The 22,840-nt window shown below is 36.7% G+C and overlaps 1 protein-coding gene across 1 annotated transcript in view; it reads left to right on the forward strand.

Moving 5' to 3' along the window:
- Positions 1–22,840, forward strand: part of TNKS (tankyrase, TRF1-interacting ankyrin-related ADP-ribose polymerase) — a 278,487-nt gene that overhangs the window by 188,917 nt on the left and 66,730 nt on the right. Inside the window, exons 6-12 of the mRNA XM_006834485.1 lie at positions 2,369–2,463; positions 4,040–4,106; positions 4,417–4,603; positions 8,963–9,084; positions 10,843–10,934; positions 11,026–11,104; positions 19,813–19,984. Of these exons, the coding sequence (XP_006834548.1) occupies positions 2,369–2,463; positions 4,040–4,106; positions 4,417–4,603; positions 8,963–9,084; positions 10,843–10,934; positions 11,026–11,104; positions 19,813–19,984 (814 nt within the window). The remainder of the gene's footprint in view (positions 1–2,368; positions 2,464–4,039; positions 4,107–4,416; positions 4,604–8,962; positions 9,085–10,842; positions 10,935–11,025; positions 11,105–19,812; positions 19,985–22,840) is intronic.

The raw sequence follows: 22,840 nt of genomic DNA on the forward strand, positions 1-22,840 counted from the left end.
TTTCTAGCCTCATAAACTATGGATAATGGGTAGAATTATGTCCCTGCAAAAACAGTATGTTGTAAATCATAATCTCTATATCTGTGGTTATAATCCCATTCGGGAATGGGTTTTCTTTGTTAGGTTAATGAGGCAGTATTAGTGTAGAGTGGTGCTGTAGGATCAACACTGGATTTAGCACTTAACAGCAACAATTAGTGTAGAGTACCTTTTGTAGAGTACCTTTTAAGTCTATCTTTTAGGAGATATGAGCAGATTAACCAGTGACCGTCCCCCAGAGCACACAGACATGGGGCATTCCACTAGAGCTGGCACCCTGAATTCAGAGTGGTATGGCACTGCGGGTTAATGCACTGAGCTGCAAAGTTGGTTTAATCCGCAGGGTCAGCAGCTCAACCTCACCAGCCACTCCTAGGAAACCCTATACAGAGTTGATGTCGGTCAGAACCTAGTCGATAGCACTTAATAACAATAATAACAAAAGTATAAGAAAATATATTTTGGTTTGTTAAAGCCATCTACTTGTGGTATTTCTACTACATGACTAAGACAGGGTGAGAAAATAAATTTCTGTTCATTAAAGCCACTCACTGTGGTATTTCTACTATAACAGCACTATGAAATTAAGATAACTAGAAAAAGTGAGTTTATCCTCATTTTATACATGAAAAAACTAAGATCCACAGGTAATATGGCCTTCATAAGATCTAGGAACGTAATCAGGTATTTTGACATTCTCTTCAGAACTCTATGAAATTCTTTATAGTCTCATTATCAACTGTATACTGCTTGAAAATATTTTAAACTTCTAGATTCTCAGAACATATAAAATTTATGAAGTGCCTTGAAAACAATAGTAGATTAGATAATAAAGTATGCAGTAATTCTTTCGGATCTTGACATTTGGAGTAGATGAAGAAAATAAATTGAAAATCTTATCAAACCTTAAAGCCCCAAACAGGACACAGGAAAAATGAAGGAGAGTACATTATAAAACATTAGCCCCTGTTTAAAAAGATGTTGTTGTATTTAAGTTGAAGTAAATTAGCAATTGTGGTAAAATTACTATGGGTGCAGAGAAGCTTTTAATTAAAATATTGTTATTTTTGATTAACAGAAAAGGTGAGAAGTAAGACTATTTTAATTATAATACTGAATTTAAGTAGGAATAATAACTTGATTCAAATTTAAATCTGACAGAAATTAACTAGTAAGAAACTATATTATTCTATTGTATTTTTACTGCATATGTGTGGCACATGAAATATAAGGCTATATTTCACCAAGATATTAAGATATATGTTATCTTGATATAGTTCATTACATTCACTGTAGCAAATTTGTTTTAACCCATTTCTGGCAGCTATATGGAATAAATACAGTCAAATCCCTTTTGTTTCTACTAAAGTTTCTTCAAATAGTTCTATAGGTATAATTTTCAACCTTTTCTTTTATAAAGGGAAATGTTGAGTCCTAGATCTTTAGTTAAAGGAGCAGTCAGTGGTGGTGTCATGAGTTAAGTGTTGAGCAACTAAATTCAAAGGTCAGCAATTTGAACCCACCAGCAAAGATTTACAGCTGTGGAAACCCTACGGAGCTGTGGGAAACCCTCTGACCTATAGGGTCATTTTGAGTTGTAATGGACTCAAAGGCAGTGGATTTGGTTTTCGTTTGATCTTCAGGTAAAACTTAAGAAAGAAATGGATTTCAATGTTAGAACTTGGGAGGTGTTTGAGTAAGACAAGGAAGAGTGTGTCCAGGTATGGTACTTATGGGCACTGACTTATCTTCTCAGAACAGTGAGGATGGTTTACATTAGAAAAAATATGAAGTCAGAACAGTGAAGATGGTTTACATTAGAAAAAATATGAAGTAGGGATAGGTAGGACTGTTGTTGTCAAGTGCCGTCAAGTCGATTCCGACCCGTAGCAACCCTGTATAGGGTTTCCAAGGAGCAGCTGGTGACCTTGAACCACCAACCTTACAGTTTAAATGACTTTGCAGACTGACACATTAACCCACAGCACTACACCACTGACATATCTTCTCAGAAAGTGACGATGGTTCACATTAGAAAAAAAAAAGTGGAAGTAGGGATACATAGGATAGGATTTGACTTATGAGGACCTTGCGAACCAAGCAGGAGAAATATATGGATTTCTTTGAAATTAGGGTTTGCTCTTGAGGTGAATAAATTGTCTCCAAGCCAATTTGAAATACGAATTTTTAGCATTTCAATCCAGTATTTTCTGTGTATACTAACATTCATTCTATTGAGATCTAAATGAATACTGACTTAATGGAAAGAAAGCATGAATTATTTACCAGAAGAGGAAACAAACTATGATGTGTTTTTTTACCCCCCTAGTCTACTCCTTTACATCTAGCAGCGGGCTACAACAGAGTTCGAATAGTTCAACTTCTTCTTCAGCATGGTGCTGATGTTCATGCAAAAGACAAAGGGTAAGTGTACCATTGTATTTCCTTTTAGTGGGTTCAGTCATGGGGTTGATATTTATTATTTAATACTCTTTTTCTATTATTATTTAATACTCTAAAATTTATAAACACTAAGAAAGTCATATATCTCATTTCTTTACAGTTTTTAGCACTCAAGACTTCAGACTTTATTTTCATGCTTATACTTAATAAAGGATGCTTCTCATAGATCAGTTTAATTTTATTACAGTTCTGTTATTTGAAGTTAAGAGTTTCTCTCAGTTGCAATTATTTTTTCATCTCAAGTTATATTTCAGAAAAACAGATAAACAACTAGAACATTCTGATACTTTAGTAGCATAACTATTATATTCATTTTGTATGAAAGGATGGTCTCATGAATAAACCCAGATCCTAAGTGCAAAGCGTTCTAAATTTGTTTCCTGATAACATGATCAAACATCAAAATGGAGAAAACGTAAACATTGGAGATAGGGTGGGGAGGGGAGCAAAGAGTTACGTCATTTATTTTATGAATGGATGAATTTTGGAAAATCCTGTTCCACTTTTCTCTAGAATCCAGTGATATATAAATTGAGTCTGTTATTCTATATAATGGGCTAATACTTCTCATTATATCCCACTTTAAGATGCTTAAAGCTAATTGAACCTACTATCCAGGTAAAGTAGATTCATATTATACTCTTATAATTGGCACAGCATAGGAAAAAGAGTTATACCCTGGAGGAAGTTTTCTTCACTTTGTCCCTTTCCGTGTTAAGACTTAGAAATGACGAAATCAGCACCTGAGAGAGTTATCAGAAGGGGGATCCCTTCATTTCAATTCTGTACTTTCGGATGTTCTGTTTCTCTCCCGGCTCTGCCAGATTTTGTGCCATATGTGAATGATGCCCCAATAGTATAGGGGCATAAGTGCCTGACGCTCTTGTACATCTCTGTTTCCTTGTGCATGTCTGAAAACAGATGGGTGTACAATAGGTGAGTCGTCAAGAGAAGTACAACACAAAAATAGAGGCTTCTGACTCATTTAGAATGATAATTTGATATGCAAGTTATAATAGGGTATTTGATTCTTATCATGAAAGCAAATAGTATTTCAATTCGCTACATATTTTTGGGGGGGTAACTACTTGATAAAGCATGCAATTGTCAGCACATGTTGATCTTCCATTTTTCTTAATTGCTGTTTACATTGATATTTTATTATTGCTGTTAAGGACTATGATAAACATAAGTGAACATAAGCTATGCTTTGAATTCTTTTATCAAAACTTGAAAATATTAGAAAATATAATTATGTTGGAATTGATTCGATTTTTGTTCTTTAGTGTTTCATTATAAATGACCATGTTGTTGTTGTTGTTAAGTGCCGTCAAGTCGGTTCCGACCCATAGCGACCCTGTACAGGGTTTCCGAGGGTGTAAATCTTTACGGGAGTAGAAAGCCTCATCTTTCTCCCGCGGAGCGGCTGGTGGTTTCGAACCGCTGACCTTAAGGTTCGCAGCCCGATTCGTAACCATTACGCTACCAGAGCTCCATAGGTTATTTGAAATTAAGTAATTTGCCTTTTTTCATTTAGTGGACTTGTGCCTCTACATAATGCATGTTCATATGGACATTATGAAGTCACAGAACTGCTGCTAAAGGTAGGAAAAATTGAAGACATTGAATTTTATTTTCTTGTAATTTTTTTGACTTATAATGAATTTTCATGTTTTTTGGCCCCATAAGATTTATAAGAGTATAAAATCATTTCCAAAATATTACCATTGTCTTACAAAATTCACAATATTAGACTTATTTTAACCTTTTTTAAAAAAAAAATTAAATTAAATATTTGTTTACTTATTGACATTTCAAAGAATTAAACTGATATTTATGTTGAAATGAATGTTACTTGAGGTTTTTTAATCCAGTGAAATGATCACTGACCTAAAACTTTTTCTCTTGCTTCAGCATGGAGCTTGTGTGAATGCTATGGATCTCTGGCAGTTTACTCCACTACATGAGGCTGCTTCCAAGAATCGTGTTGAAGTTTGTTCGTTGTTGCTTAGTCACGGTGCAGATCCTACATTAGTCAACTGCCATGGCAAAAGTGCTGTGGATATGGCTCCAACTCCTGAGCTCCGAGAGAGATTGACTTGTATGTATTTCTATTCTAAACATAATGTTGCATGTTGTAAATGGAAATATCTCATTTCTGTTTAGTTATTAGGACTACTAGTTACATACTATTTTTCAGTTTATAATCCTCATTTTTAATAATGTACTTTTCTTCATGAATTCCATAGAAATCTGATCTTGTTTCATGTGTAAGTCTCCTTGGTGGGTTTTTTGGGTTTTTTAAATAACGCTAATCAGAATGAGTCAATCCACAACCATTTCTTGAATGACTAGTATGTGCTAGGTACTAGGGAAACAGCAGTGAACAAAACAGCAAAAAAAGAAATCTCTACACTCATAGAGCTTATATTCTGTTGATAAAAGATGCTAGCTACCGTTTTGGGGCACTATCTCCCAAGCGCTATATATATATATTAACCCATAATATCTTTCTTGTTCATTTTTAAGTTACAGAATAAATTGCAGGTCGTATAATTCATCTTTTTTTAATATATAGTTCTGTGAGTTTTGACATACACATATAGTCATGTAATCAGCACCATGTTGTTGTTGTTAAGTGCTGTCAAGTTAGTTCCGACTTGTAGCAACCCTGTATAGGGTTTCTGAGGAGCAACTGGTGAGCTTGAACTGCCAATCTTGTATGTCAACCCAACTTTGCAGTCCAGCGCATTAACCGCAGCATGGCCCCAGGACTCCATAGTCAATTATTTCATGAACATATTAATTATTTCATGAATAATTAACATGAATAGTTAATTATTTCATGAACAGATGAATTCTTGAAAACTTTACACCAGTACTTAAGAGTCCTTTCATGGAAACATTTTGAGTTTATTTTGTAGATACTACTTAGAAAAATTAATTTAAACACATGAAAAAGGCTTTGCTAAGTGGTAACTTAGTGTAACAACAAAAACATAAAGAAACCTCGCTGCCGTCAAGTTGATTTTTAACTCATAGTGACCTTGTCTAGGGTTTCGGAGACTATAAATCTATACGAAAGTAGAAAGCTTCACCTCTCTCCTGTGGAGCAGCTGGTGGGTTTGAACTGTAGATCTTTGGTTATCAGTCCAGTGCTTATTCTACAGCAACACGAGGACTATTTAGCATAATGAAAAGGCATAGTCAGAATGATACTAGCATGTTGTAACAGGTTTTAAGCTAGTTATTTGAACTCAGGAAGCGTTCCCTATAATTTTGATGACTTAAGTGGAAATTTAAACTTTCTTTGGTACTTGGGACGGATGTTACCCAGCAAGTTACACACTAGCACAAACCAGATTGTAATGAATCCTTTTAGTAGTGCATTTATTCTCTCTCCTACCCTTATGACTCACCATATGCTATCTTCAAAGGATTTCTGGTAGCGTAGTAGTTACAAGTCAGGTTAGCAATTCAAAACTGCCAGTGGTTCCACTGGAGAAGATGAGACTTTCTGCTGCAGCAGAGATTTACAGCCTCAGAAACGCTATACAGGGTCACTATGAGTTAGAACCGACTCCACGGCACACAACCACCACCACCATATGCTATCTTCATTATATAGTTCATTTTTCTTTGTGAATGTTCTATTTTACCATGAAATTTAAATTCTTAGACCTTTGGTTTTATCATTATTTGTCTTCTTATCACCTGCACAATGCATTGTAACTAACAAAAATGTGTTCATGGCATATGTTTAAGCGTATATATCTACCTACCTCCAACCTAACTCAGTGTATTTTCCATACACACAGATTTTCTGCTTTTTCATGTCTGTATTTTTGTTGTCTTTCTGAACCAAATAAACAGCCTAGTTTGAATTCTGCACATATTGAAAGATGAAAATACCTTTGATTTTTGTTTTTAAAATACACTTTGAGAAACTCTTAGGAATTATATAAATGTAAAGTTTCAGGTTAAGTTTGAGTCATTTGAAGTTTTACCACTGGTTTTTAATACCGTCTTTAAAATTGTAAAACAAATCCTTATATAACTTACATTATATGTATAGAAGGACAATGATCAGTTCATAGATTACCAAGCATTTGGATTATTTATTCTTAATCTTGGGTATTTGTCAATTAAATATTTTTTATTTGAAACTATATTTGGGGAAGGATCTTTCCTTTTTTCCTAAAAGATAAGAATATTTTCAATCTTATTATTTAAGAAAATATCATGCAGCTTAACTGCAATATAGTTTCTTAATTTGCTTATTGCTACGAAGACTTATGTTTTATGTTTTTTATGAATTTATTTCATTTTCTTCTGAGCCAACTTTCCTGAACTTAACAGGAGTAATTTCAAAGATAGAATTGCTTTGATTAATTTGGTACTTTTAGAATATCTGTCATTAGAGAAAAAGCAAGTACAAATAGAATTCAGTTTAAATTTCTCTATACAATTGATTCAGGTAAGACTGCCGTTTGCTTGATAATCAGTTCTCATTACACACCTTTCTGTACAGGTGTCAGAATCCTGATCTTTATATATGGTGGTGTGGTTAAGTGCCACCGCTTCTTTTCTGACTCATGGTGGTTGCGGTGGTGATGGTGATGGTGGTGGTGGTGGTGGTGGTGGCGGCGGCATGCTATGGAGTCGGTTCCGACTCTTAGTGACCCTGCATAGGGTTTCCGAGGCTGTAAATCTTTACCAGAGCAGAAAGCCTCATCTTTCTCCCGCAGAACGGCTAATAATTTCAAACTGCTGACCTTGAGGTTAGCAGCCTAATTCGTAACCACTACGCTACCAGAGCTCCTTTCTGACTCATAGCGACCATTTATAGGGCTTCCAAGGAGCAGTTGTTGAGTTTCATTCTCTCACATCGTTTGTTCCTAACATAATCATTACGAGAAAAGTCTATAATTTTGTTATTTGCATTTATTGACTTGACTTTTGGTTTTTTTGTTTTTGAAGTTTATGCACTGTGCTTAAAGAAATTTAGAAATGATAAAGCAGTATGATATGAGGCAGGGTTTGAAAAGTTCATAGAAAATTAGAATTGAAAAATAATGGAATTTTTCCACGAACTTTTTGAAGTGTCCTTGCATGTAGCTCACACATCATTTGTAACTTTTTAGAAAAATTTTCAGCAGTCTGTTAAGTTGGTGATAAGTTGACTCAAAATATAAACCAAACTTGTAAAGTAGTAAATAAAATAATAGGATTCTTGTGCTTGTGATTTTTTTTTAAATGGCTTAAAATTGCTCTGACCTGCTTTTGTAAATAATACATAAAATATCAAATGTTCTTTGAAAATTTTCCCAGTCCTGACCCATAATTCACTTCTTTTCTGTGTCTAAACATAAAAATAAGTAAATAAATAAAACAACTAGAATTTGGGTGATGATTCAGCAATGTATGTTTTGGTGACTATTACTCTAAATGTCTTTGTATCATTACTTTTAAGTAGGTGTGGTGACAGTAATAGTAGTAGCACCAAAAAAAATGGCTCAGCCTATCCTGATTTTTTTGCTACTTGAACTTTTCATTTAACAAATATGGCCTGCTTTCATGGAGAGTGCGCGGACAAGCACTAGATTGTGAACTGCAAGGTTGGTGGTTCAAGCCCACCAGCCAGTCCGCAGTAAAAGATGAGGCTTTCTGTCCCTGCAGATTTATAGCCTCAGAAACCCTATCCAGGTTAGCTGTGAGCTGGGAACTGACTCAGTGGCACTTAACAACAACAGCAACATATACTTTCATTAGGCATTCTGATGGCACAGTGGGTTTAGCATCAGGCTGCTACCCAAAAGGTCAGTGGTTCAGTCCCCACCCCACTCTCCCACTCAGCCTCTCCGAAGAAGAAAATTGAGACTGTCTACTACAGTAGATATTGATGGCTTTGGCAATCCTAAGAAGCTGCTTGCTGTACTCTTTCCTATAGGGTTGCCATGAGCTGGAATTGACTTGATGGCAGGGATTTTTAATGCTTTCAAGCTAGTATATATAGATGATTTTGTTTAAGAGCTGAAATTATTCCAGTATATGAATGTGCCATCTGTTATTTAATTTGTTTCCTTTTGGTGGATATTTAGGTTGCCTCAGTTTTAAAATTTTACTTTGTATGTGTATTTTTATGGACTCTCAAGGGTCTGAAACAGTCTCCTCTCAGAACATATATATTTCCAATTTTTTTCATAATTTTCAACTTCATTCTTATCCATCCTCTGTGTTGTTAAGTGCCATTGAGTTGATTCTAACCCATAGCAACCCTGTATAGGGTTTCCGAGGAGCAGCTGGCAAACTTGAACCGCCGGCCTTGCAGTTCAGACCCACTTTGCAATCCAGCATACCTTCATCTAAAATAGAGGAACATAATATGTAAAATTAATGTTCTTTCTGCTTATTTGTAAGTATTACATCTTTACTGTGTCAATCATTATTTCACTGACAGATGAATTTAAAGGTCATTCTTTACTACAAGCTGCCAGAGAAGCAGATTTAGCCAAAGTTAAAAAAACACTTGCTTTGGAAATCATTAACTTCAAGCAACCTCAGTCTCATGAAACAGCACTGGTAAGATTTTGTCGTTAATTCATATAACCGTATAACTGTAGTGCAAGCACAAATGATGATTTTCATATCAGAAACTTTGAAGTAATTTTAGTACCTGAAATGCCAGAAATGTAATGTTGGTTGCATTGATTTTTAAATTTCGTTTGGGTGATGATTCAGTTTATGAGTGAGAGACAGGCATTTGCTCAACCTTGAATTGGGGATTTTTTTTTTTTTTTTTAGTTCATAGTCTTTACATAACCTGTTATAACAAATCTTGGTGGCCATTGCTTTCATAAATTACAGAATTTGATTTTCCCTATAAAGTATTTTTCTTGTGATTGCTAGATAAGTAGTATATTTGTGTTGTGGGGGAAGATAAAGTGTGTTTTCAAGGATACTTATATCATCCTTTTGAGCAATTGTATTCAAAGAATTGATTACATTTATTCTATAAAAATCATGAGCATATGAGGTTTTCTGTTTCAGACTATAAATTATCTTTAAACCATTCATGCTTTTTCTTTTAATGCACTTTCAGAAAAATAAGTTCATTTTCCTTGTCAATGACTACATTAAGGCTCAGGTGGTGATACTGGTTAGTAATTGTCACTCCTGAATTCAGAATTTGAGCATATGTGATGTGTGTATCACACACCAATGGGTATGCTTTAGTCAACATTCTGTGACATGTCTGGCATTAAAAAAACAGAGGAACTACAGTCAGCATCTGTTCAAATCAGTGCTGAGTCGCCAAACTGAAATGGGCCAGCTATGTTGTTGTTTATTAGGTGCCGTCAAGTTGGTTCTGTCTCATAGTTACCCTGTACACAACAGAACAAAACACTGTCAGGCCCTACATCATCCTCAGAATTGTTACCTTTCAGCTCATTGCTGCTGCCACTGTTTCAGTCCATCTCTTTGTGAGTCTTCCTTTTTTAAACACTGACCCTCCACTGGTAGCATTGGGGGTTGCACACTGAGCTGCTAACCTCAAGGTCAGTAGTTAAAATCCACCAGCCATTCTGCAGGAGAATGGATGAGGCTTTCTGCTCCAGTAAAGATGTACAGGGTCTCTGTGAATATGAACCAATGAGACAGCATGCAGCAGCACTTGCACTGCTTGGCAATGAAAATGTGTATAAATGAACTGAGGGACAACCTATATTGTCTAGAGTGTTCATTTCATTCAGTAGTAAGTAAGTTTTCAATTTCAGTATATAATGAAGTAGAATATAAGAACTGTATAAACATTAGGATAAAATAAAATTTCTAAGAATATATCCTCCACTGAGCTACTTTAAGTCTGTCATCTCCTAGCCTCTCTGTAGACATTTAGGCTCATTTTCCTGTAGTGCTGGGAGACCTCTGTGGAAACATTTGAGAAATAGTAACTTATGTAGCTGTCTGTCTGATGGAGGACTGAGTAATTTAGTTACAGATTTCTGTAGATTTAGAGATGCTGTATACTTCTGCCTTCAGTAGAATATGTAGCTACTGGGGTAATTACTCATTGGTTAAAGAAAAAGGAACAAAGTCCCTCTAAATGTTTAATTAAGAGCATAATTTCACCTTGGTTTTTTAAGGCTGCTGTTTCCTGCTTGCAATGTATTTAGAAGGATTTTTATTTTGTCCATAATTTAAAATCCATCAAAGTCCATTCAGATGTTATTTGAGGTAACAGTGTTCTAATTATCAGCAGATGCTATTTAAATCAGTCATCTACTTTTATGTAGAAGTTGATTTTATTAACTTTGTTTTGTTTTCTTGATTTTACAGCACTGTGCCGTGGCCTCCCTACATCCAAAGCGAAAACAAGTGACAGAATTGTTACTTAGAAAAGGAGCAAATGTTAATGAAAAAAATAAAGAGTAAGTGTCATTGCAGAAGGAGTTGTTTATTTCTAGACGAGAATACCCAACAAAGGGAGAAAATGACCTTTTCGTTTTCTACTCTCCATAGTTTTCTGACTCCACTGCATGTTGCCGCTGAAAGAGCTCACAATGATGTTATGGAAGTTCTGCATAAGCATGGCGCAAAGGTAAGACTGCAAGACAGGGCCAGACTTAGCTACTCTTCATGACTGCGCCTTTGGAACCAACTAGCAAAATTAAACAACTCAGAATCAGACCTCCAAATGCTTACATGACAACTTTTTAAAAATTAGAATCAAAGGTATTTTGTGTCAATAATTAAAATACTTAAATTTTTTGTTTCATCTCTATCCTTTGTAATTTGTTTTTACAAAACTCTTATACGTGTTACTATTATATTAGTACATATATAATATATAAGCACTGCTTGCTTATAATTTTATAAATGATAACATAACATATATTGAGAGTGTTCTTAAAACATTTCTATTAATCACAGAATTTTATGATCCCAAAATTTGGATATCCTTGTTGTAAAAGAACAATGGATGTTTTTAAAAATCAAGATGGGATGAAATGAAAAGGTGCATAGCTCAATAGATTTATTAACAACTTTATAGGTACCACTTTTGTATTTTTGTATAAATTATATCCTGCATTGTTAAACAGAACATGCTGAAATACGTGGGCTTTCTGCTACACCAATAGCATTATATGTTGATCACTGACGTATTTTTTAAAAATATTTTGTGGCATTTATGATATTCTTGTAAAACTACATACATTGTTGATGTTGTTATTAAGTGCTTTCAAGTCAGTTCCAACTCTTAACGACTCTGTATAGGGTTTTGAAGGAGCAGCTGGTGAATTTGAGCTGTTGAACTTGCTGTTCAAATCGACCTTGCATTAAGTGTTTTTCCTACAGCACCACACCAGGACTATATAATGTCCACTGTTTTGAGAATGGAATCTTGGTATGGTGCTGTAGGATAATTACTGGACTGCTAACTGAAAGGCTGGCTGCGCAAACCCACCAGTCACTCCATGGACATACTGTACTTGTTCACTATGAGTCATAACTGACTCAGTGACACTTAACACCAACAACAAATTTTGAGAATATTTATTTGTTGTCTCCCAGGAGTCTTTTTGTTTCACAAAGTTTCAATGAAAAGCAAAATTATTCATAGCTTCTCTTAACCATATTACTCTAGGTCAACATTTTCCTGTGCACAATACATTCTCTTCAGTTATGTCTCAAGTTCATCGGTGGAGCCTGTATAGTTCTCAGTATCCTGCCAGTGATGTAAAATGACTTTGAGATTAGCACGTCTTTGCTAGTTCTCCCACTATGTTGTTGTTTTTAAGTGCTGCCGAGTCTTTTCTGACCCATAGCAACCCTGTATAGGGTCTCTTCCAAGGAGCGACTGGTTGGTTTGAACTACCAACTTTGCAGTTAGCAGTCCAGTGCTTATCCTACAATGCTAAACCAAGGTTCCATCCACTATAGCGCAGCTAAACTGAGAACTCCAGCTATTAGGTACTTTAAAGGGGGAAATAAAGAATTACTTTTAATCAGAGTTAAGAATCAATAGATGCCAATTGCTCATCCTTCCATTTAGCCATCCCTATTCCAAGTCAAGAGGATATCTTTTCAGGATATATCTGGTAATTAATGTGTTAATAAAATTTTCCTATAAAAAGCTGGCTTACTTACTGTTGGACCCACATTTTTGTTTGTTCTACATTTTCTTTCCGGGAAACTCATGGCTTTGATTTGATTTTTAGCCAACTCATGGTTTCCATATGATTATGAAAGAACCTTTTCAATAAGCAGTCCCACCCCTTAATTAGAATTAGGCCTGCTTATACTGCTTCCACTACTTCCTGCTTTCCCCTGTTCTTAATGAGTCTATTTTTAAATAAAAAATCAGGGTAATTTGGAGTCAGATTTAATTACCACTAGTTAATTTGTCCAACACTCATCTGTCAATTTGTCATAGTGTGGAGGCTGCGTATTGCTGTGACTCTGGGAGCAGTGCCATGGGTATTTTAAATATCAGCAGGGTTGCCCACAGTAGACAGGCTTCAGCTGAGCTTCCAGACTAAGACACACTAGGAATATGGAGAGACGGGCCACTTTAGAATATTTAGTCACTGAAAACCTTTTGAATAGCAGTGGAACACTGTCAGCACAGTGTTGAATATTGAATATTGAAACATGATGAAGAACACCAGAGTATTGTCAGATATAGTGCTGGAGGATGAGCCCCTCATGTTGGAAGACACTCAAAATCTAACTAAGGAATAGTAGAACTGACCATGATAACGCAAAAGAAGTAAAGCCTTCGGGACCTTCATTTGCTGATGGGGCACAACTCAACATGAAGAGAAACAGCTATAAACATCCATTAATAATTTGAGCAAGGAATGTATGAAATATGAATCTAGGAAAATTAGACATCACAAAAATGAAATGGAACCCATAAACTTCGATATCCTAGGCATTAGTCAGCTGAAATGGACTGGTATTGGCCATTTTGAATCTGACAACCACATAGTTTAATATGCCGGGAATGACAGATTGAAGAGGAATGGTGTTACATTATCACAAAGAACATTTCAAGATCTGTCTTGAAGTATAACACTGTCTGTGATTGGATTATATCCATATGGCTACAAGGAAGACCAGTTAATACCACTAAAATTCTAATTTATGCACCAACCACTAAAGCCAATGAGGATGAAATTAAAGAATTCTACCAATTTTTCCATTCTGAAATTGATCAAGCATGCAATTAAGATGTGTTGATAATTACTGGTGATTGGAATGCAAAGGTTGGAAACAAAGAGGAAGGTTCAGTAGTTGGAAAATAGAGCATTGGTGATAGAAATGATGCTGGAGATCACATAGAATTCTGCAAGACCAGTGATTTGTTCATTGAAAATACCTTTTTTTAAACAACATAAAAGACAACTATACACATGGCTTCACCAGCTGGAATACACAGAAATCAAATTGACTACATCTATGTAAGGAGCTCTAGTAGTGTAGCGGTTACAAATTGGGCTGCTAACCTCAGCGTCAGCAGTTCGAAACTACCAGCTGTTTTGTGGGAGAAAGATGAGGCTTTCTGCTCCCGTAAAGATTTACAGCCTCGGAAACCATGTAAGGGTCAAAATTAATGAGATGGTGGAGAAGCTTCATATCTTCAGCCAAAACAAGGCCAGGGCAGACTGTGGAACAGTCTTGCTCATATGCAAGTTCAGGCAGAAACTAAAGAATATTCAAACAACATAAGAGTCAAAATATGACCTTGAATATATCCCAGATGATCTATAAATTTACAGATCTTCTGAAGAACAGATTTGATGCATTAGAAACTAAAGTCCAAAGACCAAAAGAGTTGTGGGATGACATCAAGAACATCTCACAGAAGAAAGCAAAAGATCATTAAGAAGACCAGAAAAATGGAAAAAAACAAAATGGATGTCAAAAGACTAAAATTTGTTATCCAGTGTAAAGATGCTAAAGCAAATGGAGAAATGAGATAAAAGAGCTGAGTAGAAAATTTCAAAGAGCAGCTTGAGAAGACAAGGTCTAATATTATAATGAAATGTGCAAAGACCAGGATTAAGAAAACCAAAAGGGAAGAACATGCTCAACTTTTCTCAAGCTGAGGAAACTGAAGAAAGAATTCAAGCCTCAACTTGCAGTATTGAGGGATTCTATGGGCAAGATTTTGAACAATGCAGAAAGCATCAAACAAAGATGCTTCCATGCACTCACTCTACTAAAAAGAAATGGTCAATATTGAACCATTTCAAGAGGTAGATTATGTTCAAGTGTCAATGATACTGAAGGAAGGTACATTGAAGCCATTGACAAAAAACAGGATATCAGGAATTTATGGAATTAATAGAATTTTGAGCTATGATATATCATCCAGTTATGATTTTTTTGATCCACTAACTCAGCAACTACTGAGGTTAACAAAATGATCAAGACAGTTTCTATTCCATCAATTCCCAGAGCCAATACCATCACTGTGATGTTCTTCCTTCAGTATCATTGGCTCTTGACCATATGTTACCTCTTGAAATGGTTGAGCATTGACCCCCCGCCTTTTTTGGGGGGGGCAGGGGAGGGGTACAGTGACTCTGTATTCATCCCATCTTTTTTTGATGCTGTCTGCATCATTCAGTATTTTGCCAATGTTGTTGTTATTAAGTGCCATCAAGTCAGTTTCTGACTCATAATGACCTTGTGTAGGGTTTCCAAGAAGAAACTGGTGAGTTTGAACCACCGATCTTGTGGTTCAGACTTTGTGATTCAGTGCATTATACTGCAAGGTCACGCCAGAACTCCATTTTGCCCATAGAATATTGCAAGTTGAGTCTTGAAGATTTTCTTTAGTTCCCTCAGCTTCATAAATGCTGAGCGTTTTCTTTCATTTTGGTTTTCTAACTCCAGATCTTTGCACATTTTATTATTATAATATTTGACTTTGTCTTTTCAAGCTGCCCCTTGAAATCTTCTATTCAGATCTTTTGCTTCATCGCTTCTTCCATTTGCTTTAGCATCTCCATGCTGGAGAGCAAGTTTTAGAGTCTCTTCTGGCATCCATTTTGGTCTTCTTTCTTGTCTTCTTAATGACCTTTTGCTTTCTTCCTGTGTGATGTTCTTGATATCCTCCCACAACTCTTGCGGTCTTCAGTCTTTAATGCAACAGGTGATTTGTAAATTCAGGTGAGATAGGTCCAATGTTAGATTTTTGCTTCATGGGGTTATTTCAGCTTTAGCTTGAACTTACATATGAGCAGTTCATGGTGTGTTCCACAGTCTGCTCCTGTACTTGTTTTGACTGATGATAATGGAGCTTTTCCATTGTTTCTTTCCACAGATGTAGTCAGTTTGATTCTGTGTATTCCATGTGGTGAGGTCTATGTGTATAGTAGTCTTTTATGTTGTTTTAAGAAAAGTATTTGCAATGAAGAAGTCATTGGTATTGCAGAATTCTATCATACAATATTCAGCTGAGTGAAGTGAGTCAATCACAAAAAGACAAATATTATATCCAACCAATAATGTAAAAACTCAAGAAAAGATTGTCAAAATAAAAGAAACTTTCTTTGGTGGTTACCAGGGGTGGGAAGATAGGGAGAGTAATTCAGTGGCTAGAGGGTAAACATTTGATAACTCGAGTGATGGGATGGCAGTATATAAGAAAGTGGAGGCTGGCAGAAGAATGATGAAGATAGGTGAAGACACAGGGAGGTAATGAAAGGGCTAAAAGGGATAGCGGTGAATAGTTTTGTATACTCAATCTTGTAACAACAGTGTTCTGCAGGTAGATACATGGACACTGCAGGTAGATACATGGACAGATACACAACCTGATCAGGTTTGGGAGGAAAAGAGGGAGTATAACAACACATATATAAAGGTTTGAAAGAAGATATTTATACATGGGTATTTACCTTTTCAGCAAACACAACTGAGTTGTGGTGGACCATATAGCAGGCAAAATGATGAAAACTTCATAGATATTGTCAAATATCTTAAGGCGATGAGTTGCTGGCCTGGGGTCTCAGAACCATAGTCTCAAGGGACACCATGGTCAACTGGCATAGTATAGTCCACAAAGACAATGTTCTACATCCTAGTTTGGTGAGTGGCCACCCAACATCTGTTGGTCTCTATATGTGCAAGAAAGAGGAGTGATGAGAATTGAAGATGCTTAGAATCAATTACCCCAATGAATTACTAAAACATGTGAACACCAGTCTACACAGTAGCACACAACAACAAACTTTAGATAAATTATACTTTTATTACAGATACAATTAGTTGATTTTTTTTTAAAATAGTATTAAGCAGTTCTATGAACACTGGCATTTACTCTTTACCCTCAAATTTCTAGGCAAAGAGAAACTATTGCATTTGACTTATATAGATAATATATTATGATTCCCTAATGTTTATGTAAAATACAGAACAAAATGTTGAAATAGTATTCTTTAATCGTCAAAATGTTCTAATCTGTTGCTCTGGTGAATTATTCACTTGCCAACTAATCCTTCCTCACAAAAATCCTTATCAAATGTCTCTTTAATATTTTCCCTATTATCTATTGTAATTTTTCTAAGTGTGTTATACACAGTATCACCAAATTATTATAGTTTTGTTTTTCTGTTCGTTCCATTGAATGAGTGCTTTTGATACATTACTGGCTGGTATTTTGTGTGTGATTCTTGTAGTACTTCTGCTTTGTTGTTTAGTAAGCACTCCATAGATATTCACTTTTTGCTATATCATTTTTTATAGTTTAAGGGATATAGTGTTCTTTCATAGTAGAAAGAGCATGCTATAACTCTTTGTGGAAGCAGAAAGTCTCTCTTCTTTTTCCTTCAGAGCCGCTGATGGGCTCGAACCAGCAACCTTGTGGTTAGCAATCCAGTGCTTATCCTACATAGCCACAGCACTCTCCATATGTGTATATGTATATGGAGTCCTGGTGTGGCGTTGTAGGTTAATGTGCCAGACTGCAAAGTCGTTTAAACTGCAAGAGCGAAGGGTCAAGCTCACCAGTCGCTCCTCGGAAACCCTATACAGGGTTGCTGTGGGTTAGAACTGACTCGACAGCACTTAACAACAACAACAATATATGTGTGTGTGTATATATATATTAGGGAAAATATTAAACAGGCATCCGGTAAGGGTTTTTATGAGGAAAAATTATTCCTCATGAAAAGCAAATGACATAAGATTGTCAGATAACCCAGTTTTGGGACACCCATGGTTGTCTTTTCATGGTAAACTCCACAAGTCACCTCCACACAAGGAAGTTTCATACATCCATTTAAAATAAATGTCTATATGTATATGTATGTATAATGTATATTTATATATTTATTTAAAATTCATTCAGAAGACATTTGTGAAACACCAGCTTTGTCCTAGACGTTGTTATTTCTTGTGGTTGGTAGTGGAGGGAAGAGTTATATCTAAGACTTAAGTTATGGTTATTGCTCAAACACTTTATAGTTTATATATAGCACAGAGGCCAATATTAATAGGTGCTTAGTGTTTGCTGCACTTCTTCATTTTGAGACTATGCGGTGCTATGAGATATGTACTAGACTACAAGGTCTTTTGAACTACAAGGTTAGCAGTGCAAATTTATCAGCTGCTCCTCAGAAACCCTATACAGGGTTGCTATGAGTCGTAACTGACTCAACAGCACTTCATAACAACAAGAAGGAAGTGAACAACTGAGTTCTGATTTTGATAGGTATATTTAAGGGAAAAGGAGCCCTCGTGGCACTGTGGGCTAAGCATTGGGCTGCTTATCACAGGTTGATGGTTCAAACTCCCCACCCAGCCGCTCCATGGAGAAAGATGGAGCTGTCTCCTCCTATAAAGATTTACAGTCTCTGAAACCTTATGGGGTTGCTATGAGTTAGAAATAAGTCTTTGGTACTGGGCTTGCTTATACAAAGAAAAGAATGTAATCAAAGAGAATAGCATGATGTTGTTGCTGTTGTTGTTAAGTTCCATCGAATCGGTTCAAACTCATGCTGACCCTATATAAGGTTTCCAGGGAGTAACTGGTGGATTTGAAATGCTGACCTTGTGGTTTGCAGTCCAGTGCTGATCCGACAGTGCCACACCAGGAGTCCGTATGAGGTTGCTGTGAGTTTGAATCGATTCAGTGACAGTGGTTTTGGTTTTGATTTTGCAAGGAAAAGAATGTAATCAAAGAGAAAAGCATGCTAAAGAAATGAAAGTACAGAATACACAGTAGAGTTGTCATGGGCTAAAGATGAGACTTTCTGCTCCGGTAAAGATTTTAATGCTCAGAAACCCTATGCAGGGTCGCTATGAGTCAGAACCAACTCAACAGCAAACCACCACCACCACCACCACCACCACAGTAGAGTTACACCTAGGACTTGCCTCTCCAAAAGAGGAAGTATAAGAAAAATTCATTTACATAGTATCAGTGAAATGTACCTTTGCTTACTATTTCACTTAATTAGCATGTATCCCAGAATGAATGAGAAATGAGACAAGTGAATCTGTTTTCTGTGTTACACATAGTTTATAATGAAAACCTCTTTTTGCAAACAATGTGTCTTTTAATGTTCAGAGTTGCTATATGTACTTTATTTGGTGTATTTGATCTACTCATGCAGTAAAGGTAAAATTAGTACATGTTGGATTTACTGAGAAACTTTCTTTGTTTCCACCATTGCATTTGCTAAGATGATTGATTGTAAGGGTTCTCTTGACCTTTGCAATGACTTTAGAAACTTACTACTCCTTTGTAAAATGGGGTGCTAATAAGGCTGTAACATAGCAGACCTTAATAGATCATAATGAAAAATGAAAGCAAGTAGGAAGGCAGCATAAAAGTAAATTACATGTGTTCTTAAATTCATGCTATAGGGTTCAGTTTTATTCAGATGCACTCAAAAGTCATTGAAGTTTTGTTTGTTTTAATTGTTTGTTATTATGTGATCATACTATCGTATATCATTTCATTGAAATAATTACAATCCCCTCCATGAATCATCAACCAACCAAAGGGTATACCCTGCAAGCCTTCCCCCTGGTCATCAGCACTCAACGCCTCTCCCTCTCTGGGTCTAGAGTCCCCAGCCGCTCGCCAAGGAATAACTTGGTAAAACTTTGTATTTAAGAGTTGTAATTTTGATAGCAAGTGTTCCCTTGATTTATCAAACAAGATTGGGTACTTTTCATCACTACCATTGAATAATAATGACTTAACAACTGATTTTTCTTGTAAGAATTTATTTGCGAAGGGAACAAAAATACTCAATTCCATGTGCCTACCAAATTGTTTTTCAGATGAATGCATTGGACACCCTTGGTCAGACTGCTTTGCATAGAGCTGCCTTAGCAGGTCACCTGCAGACCTGCCGCCTCCTGCTGAGTTATGGCTCTGACCCTGCCATCATCTCCTTACAAGGCTTTACAGCAGCACAGATGGGGAATGAAGCAGTGCAGCAGATTCTAAGTGGTGAGTTAAGATAGACAAATTATAATTCCCTTTTTATTCTTGTTTCCACAGATAGACACAGATAAACTTTAAGTTGCTACTAAGAATGTTTTTTCTACCTGAAATTTTTTCATGGCTGTCATGAATTGAATTGTATTACCCCAAAGCCTCCATCAGCTTTACTGAACCATGAATCTCAGTGGTTTGACAGCTGTGTAATGATGCAGTTATCCCATGATGTGATCTGATGTCATTAACCAGCGCTCTAAGGGCATTAACAGTGGGGTGCAATGTCCTTACTCAGGTCACGGCTCTGATCATACTAAGGGGAGTTTTCCTTGAGTGTGGCCTGCATCACTTTTTATCTTACAAGAGATAAAGGGAGAGAGAAGCAAACAGAGGAGGGGGGGCCACAGTACACCAAGAAAGAAGAGAGTGGAGTATATCCTTTGGAGCTGGAGTCCCTGTACTGAGAACCAACTAGACCCAGGGAAGATTGATGCCAAGGCACTTGGAGATCTCCAGGGAACACCGGTCCTCCAGGTGTTGAAAAATGGGCAAGGACTTCCCTCTGGAGCCAACAGGAAAAAAAGCCTTTCCCTGAGCTAGTGTCCTGCATTTGGACATTTAGCCTCCTAAACTGAAAGGATAAGTTTATGTTTGTTAAAGCCATCACTTGTGATATTTTTGTTATAACACCACTAGTTCACTAAGACAGTAGTTGATACCCAGAGTGGAGTGCTGCTTTAACAGACATGAAAGTAGTTTTGGAAAGGGGGAATGAGGAGAAGAGGATGGAAGAGTTTTAAGGTACCTTATAGTAAAACTGCAAGGTCAGTGGTTCAAACTCACCAGCCACTACAAAGGAGGAAGAAAGGTAGCAGTTCGCTGCTGTAAATACTTATAACCTCTGAAACCCTGCCAAGAGTCATTATGAATCAGAATTAACTCCACTGCAGTGGGTTACTTGGTTGGGTACTACTAAGAGCCTAAATTTGAAGAGATTATTGGTGGAATTAGCCATTTTAGTGAGCTATAGCTGACCCCCTAAGCTAGAGCTGAGTGCCTTTGGACAGGAGGCCTCCTGGTGGAATTGGGTGCATCAAGAGAGTTGAGCACCTTTGAGCCAAGACCTAAAGGTTAAGTAGGATGCCTCCAGGCACTTTATAAGTAGACTTAAAGAGCTTTTGTAACACTTGCCTGAGCAGAACAGAGCAGAGGCTGGGCCACCAGACCAACAGCCCTGAGGAGTTGAAAGGCCAACGAATCAGGAAACAGAAGCTAAAGAGACAAGGAGCATGGAAAACAGAGCTTCCTTGGTCTCAAAGAGAAGGACCAAAATCTCGGGGACTTCAAAGGGTGGAGTCAGTGCCTGCTGAGTCTCAAAAGATCAGCCTCCTAGGTGTCAGAGTCAAATCTTTACCAACTCAGTTTTAATTATAGGGCTGCCACTGACAAGTGTTAGGGAGCTGGAGCTGGAGCTGGAGCTGCTGCTCCAAACTGAAGGGAGCAGGGTTGCCAAGTCCAAGACTCAGAAGAATAGGACCTGTCATGTCCCAGGGGGTAGGGGTCACTATTCAGTTGGACTAAGAATGGAACCATCCAAAGCAACTAGCAACAACACCTGTATTATAAAGTGGAAATGACAATATATTATAATAAAATCATTTGTAGTTATTAAATAGCTTGGATGTGACTACACTAGATGAAAACATAATTCCCACAGATTTCGATATAAAATCACTATATACTGAAACACAGAACCTTCTACGGCTTTGGAGATTGTATGTGTTTTAAGAAATGGAACAGCGCTAAACAGCCTCGTAAGAGTAGTAGTGCAACACTGTGAAAGCTGTTGATTAGGATGTATTTTCTTCATTCGAGTTCATGCTTAGATGGCTATCGAATTGTAGTTCGTTCAGTCTTAGAGTATGGTCTTAAGATAATGAAGAAAGACCTAGTTAGGCATCTTTACTATCAACAAGATTTTCTTGTATAGAATTTTAAGTTTGAACTATTAACAGCAGTATGACTTCATTAAAATCCTGTATGTAAAGAAATAAACATTTTAAAAAGAGGATAGCACTCAATGAGTAGGAAATGTTTTTGCCTTCTCAAATTCTAATAATTTCTAAAAGGTGTGATTTTTGTTAATGCATTCTACATTTTTCTCTGAGAATCATTTAGTACTGTTAGTTTTTATAACATATAGCCATAAATCAGATAAACTCTAGCTATTGCACAACCCTGGACTACTAACCACAAGTTTAGCAGTTCAAACCCACCTACTGCTCTCAGAAACTCTACAGGGTTGCTATGAGCTACCTACTCAAGGACACACAACACTAGCAGGAAAACAGCAACAGTTATTACAAGGATCCCTGATTGCACAGTGTCTAAAGCGCTAGGCTGCTAACAGGTCAGTGATTTGAACCCCTAACCCACTCTGTAGCAAAAAGATATGGCAGTCTGCTTCCATAAAGACTACAGCCTTGGAAACCCTTGGGAGCAGTTCTACTCTGAATTTGAAGCCACTAAGTAGGTATCATATTTCTGTTATAATGCTATGCATAATTTTTAGAGACACAATGGTGCAGAAAAGACTGCCCTCCAAAATGGCATTAGCCATTCCTTCCACAGCTCTCTTCACTCAGCTTATCTGGGTTTAAGAATTCACTGCAATAGTCACAGAGAACTCAGAGACTATCCTCCCAGCTATGGGGTTTATTGGGGAAGTTAACAGGTTACAATGCTCAAAGCATAGTTCTTTCAGTCAAGACAGCCTCTTCTCAGCCATGCTCGAAGGCATGCTCAGCAACATTGCAAACTGTTAGGGCTGATGGTAAATGTCCAAAGAACATCCACTCTGCTATAAGC

The sequence above is a fragment of the Chrysochloris asiatica genome, unplaced genomic scaffold (assembly GCF_000296735.1).
Source record: "Chrysochloris asiatica unplaced genomic scaffold, ChrAsi1.0 scaffold00011, whole genome shotgun sequence".
Lineage (NCBI taxonomy): Eukaryota > Metazoa > Chordata > Mammalia > Afrosoricida > Chrysochloridae > Chrysochloris > Chrysochloris asiatica.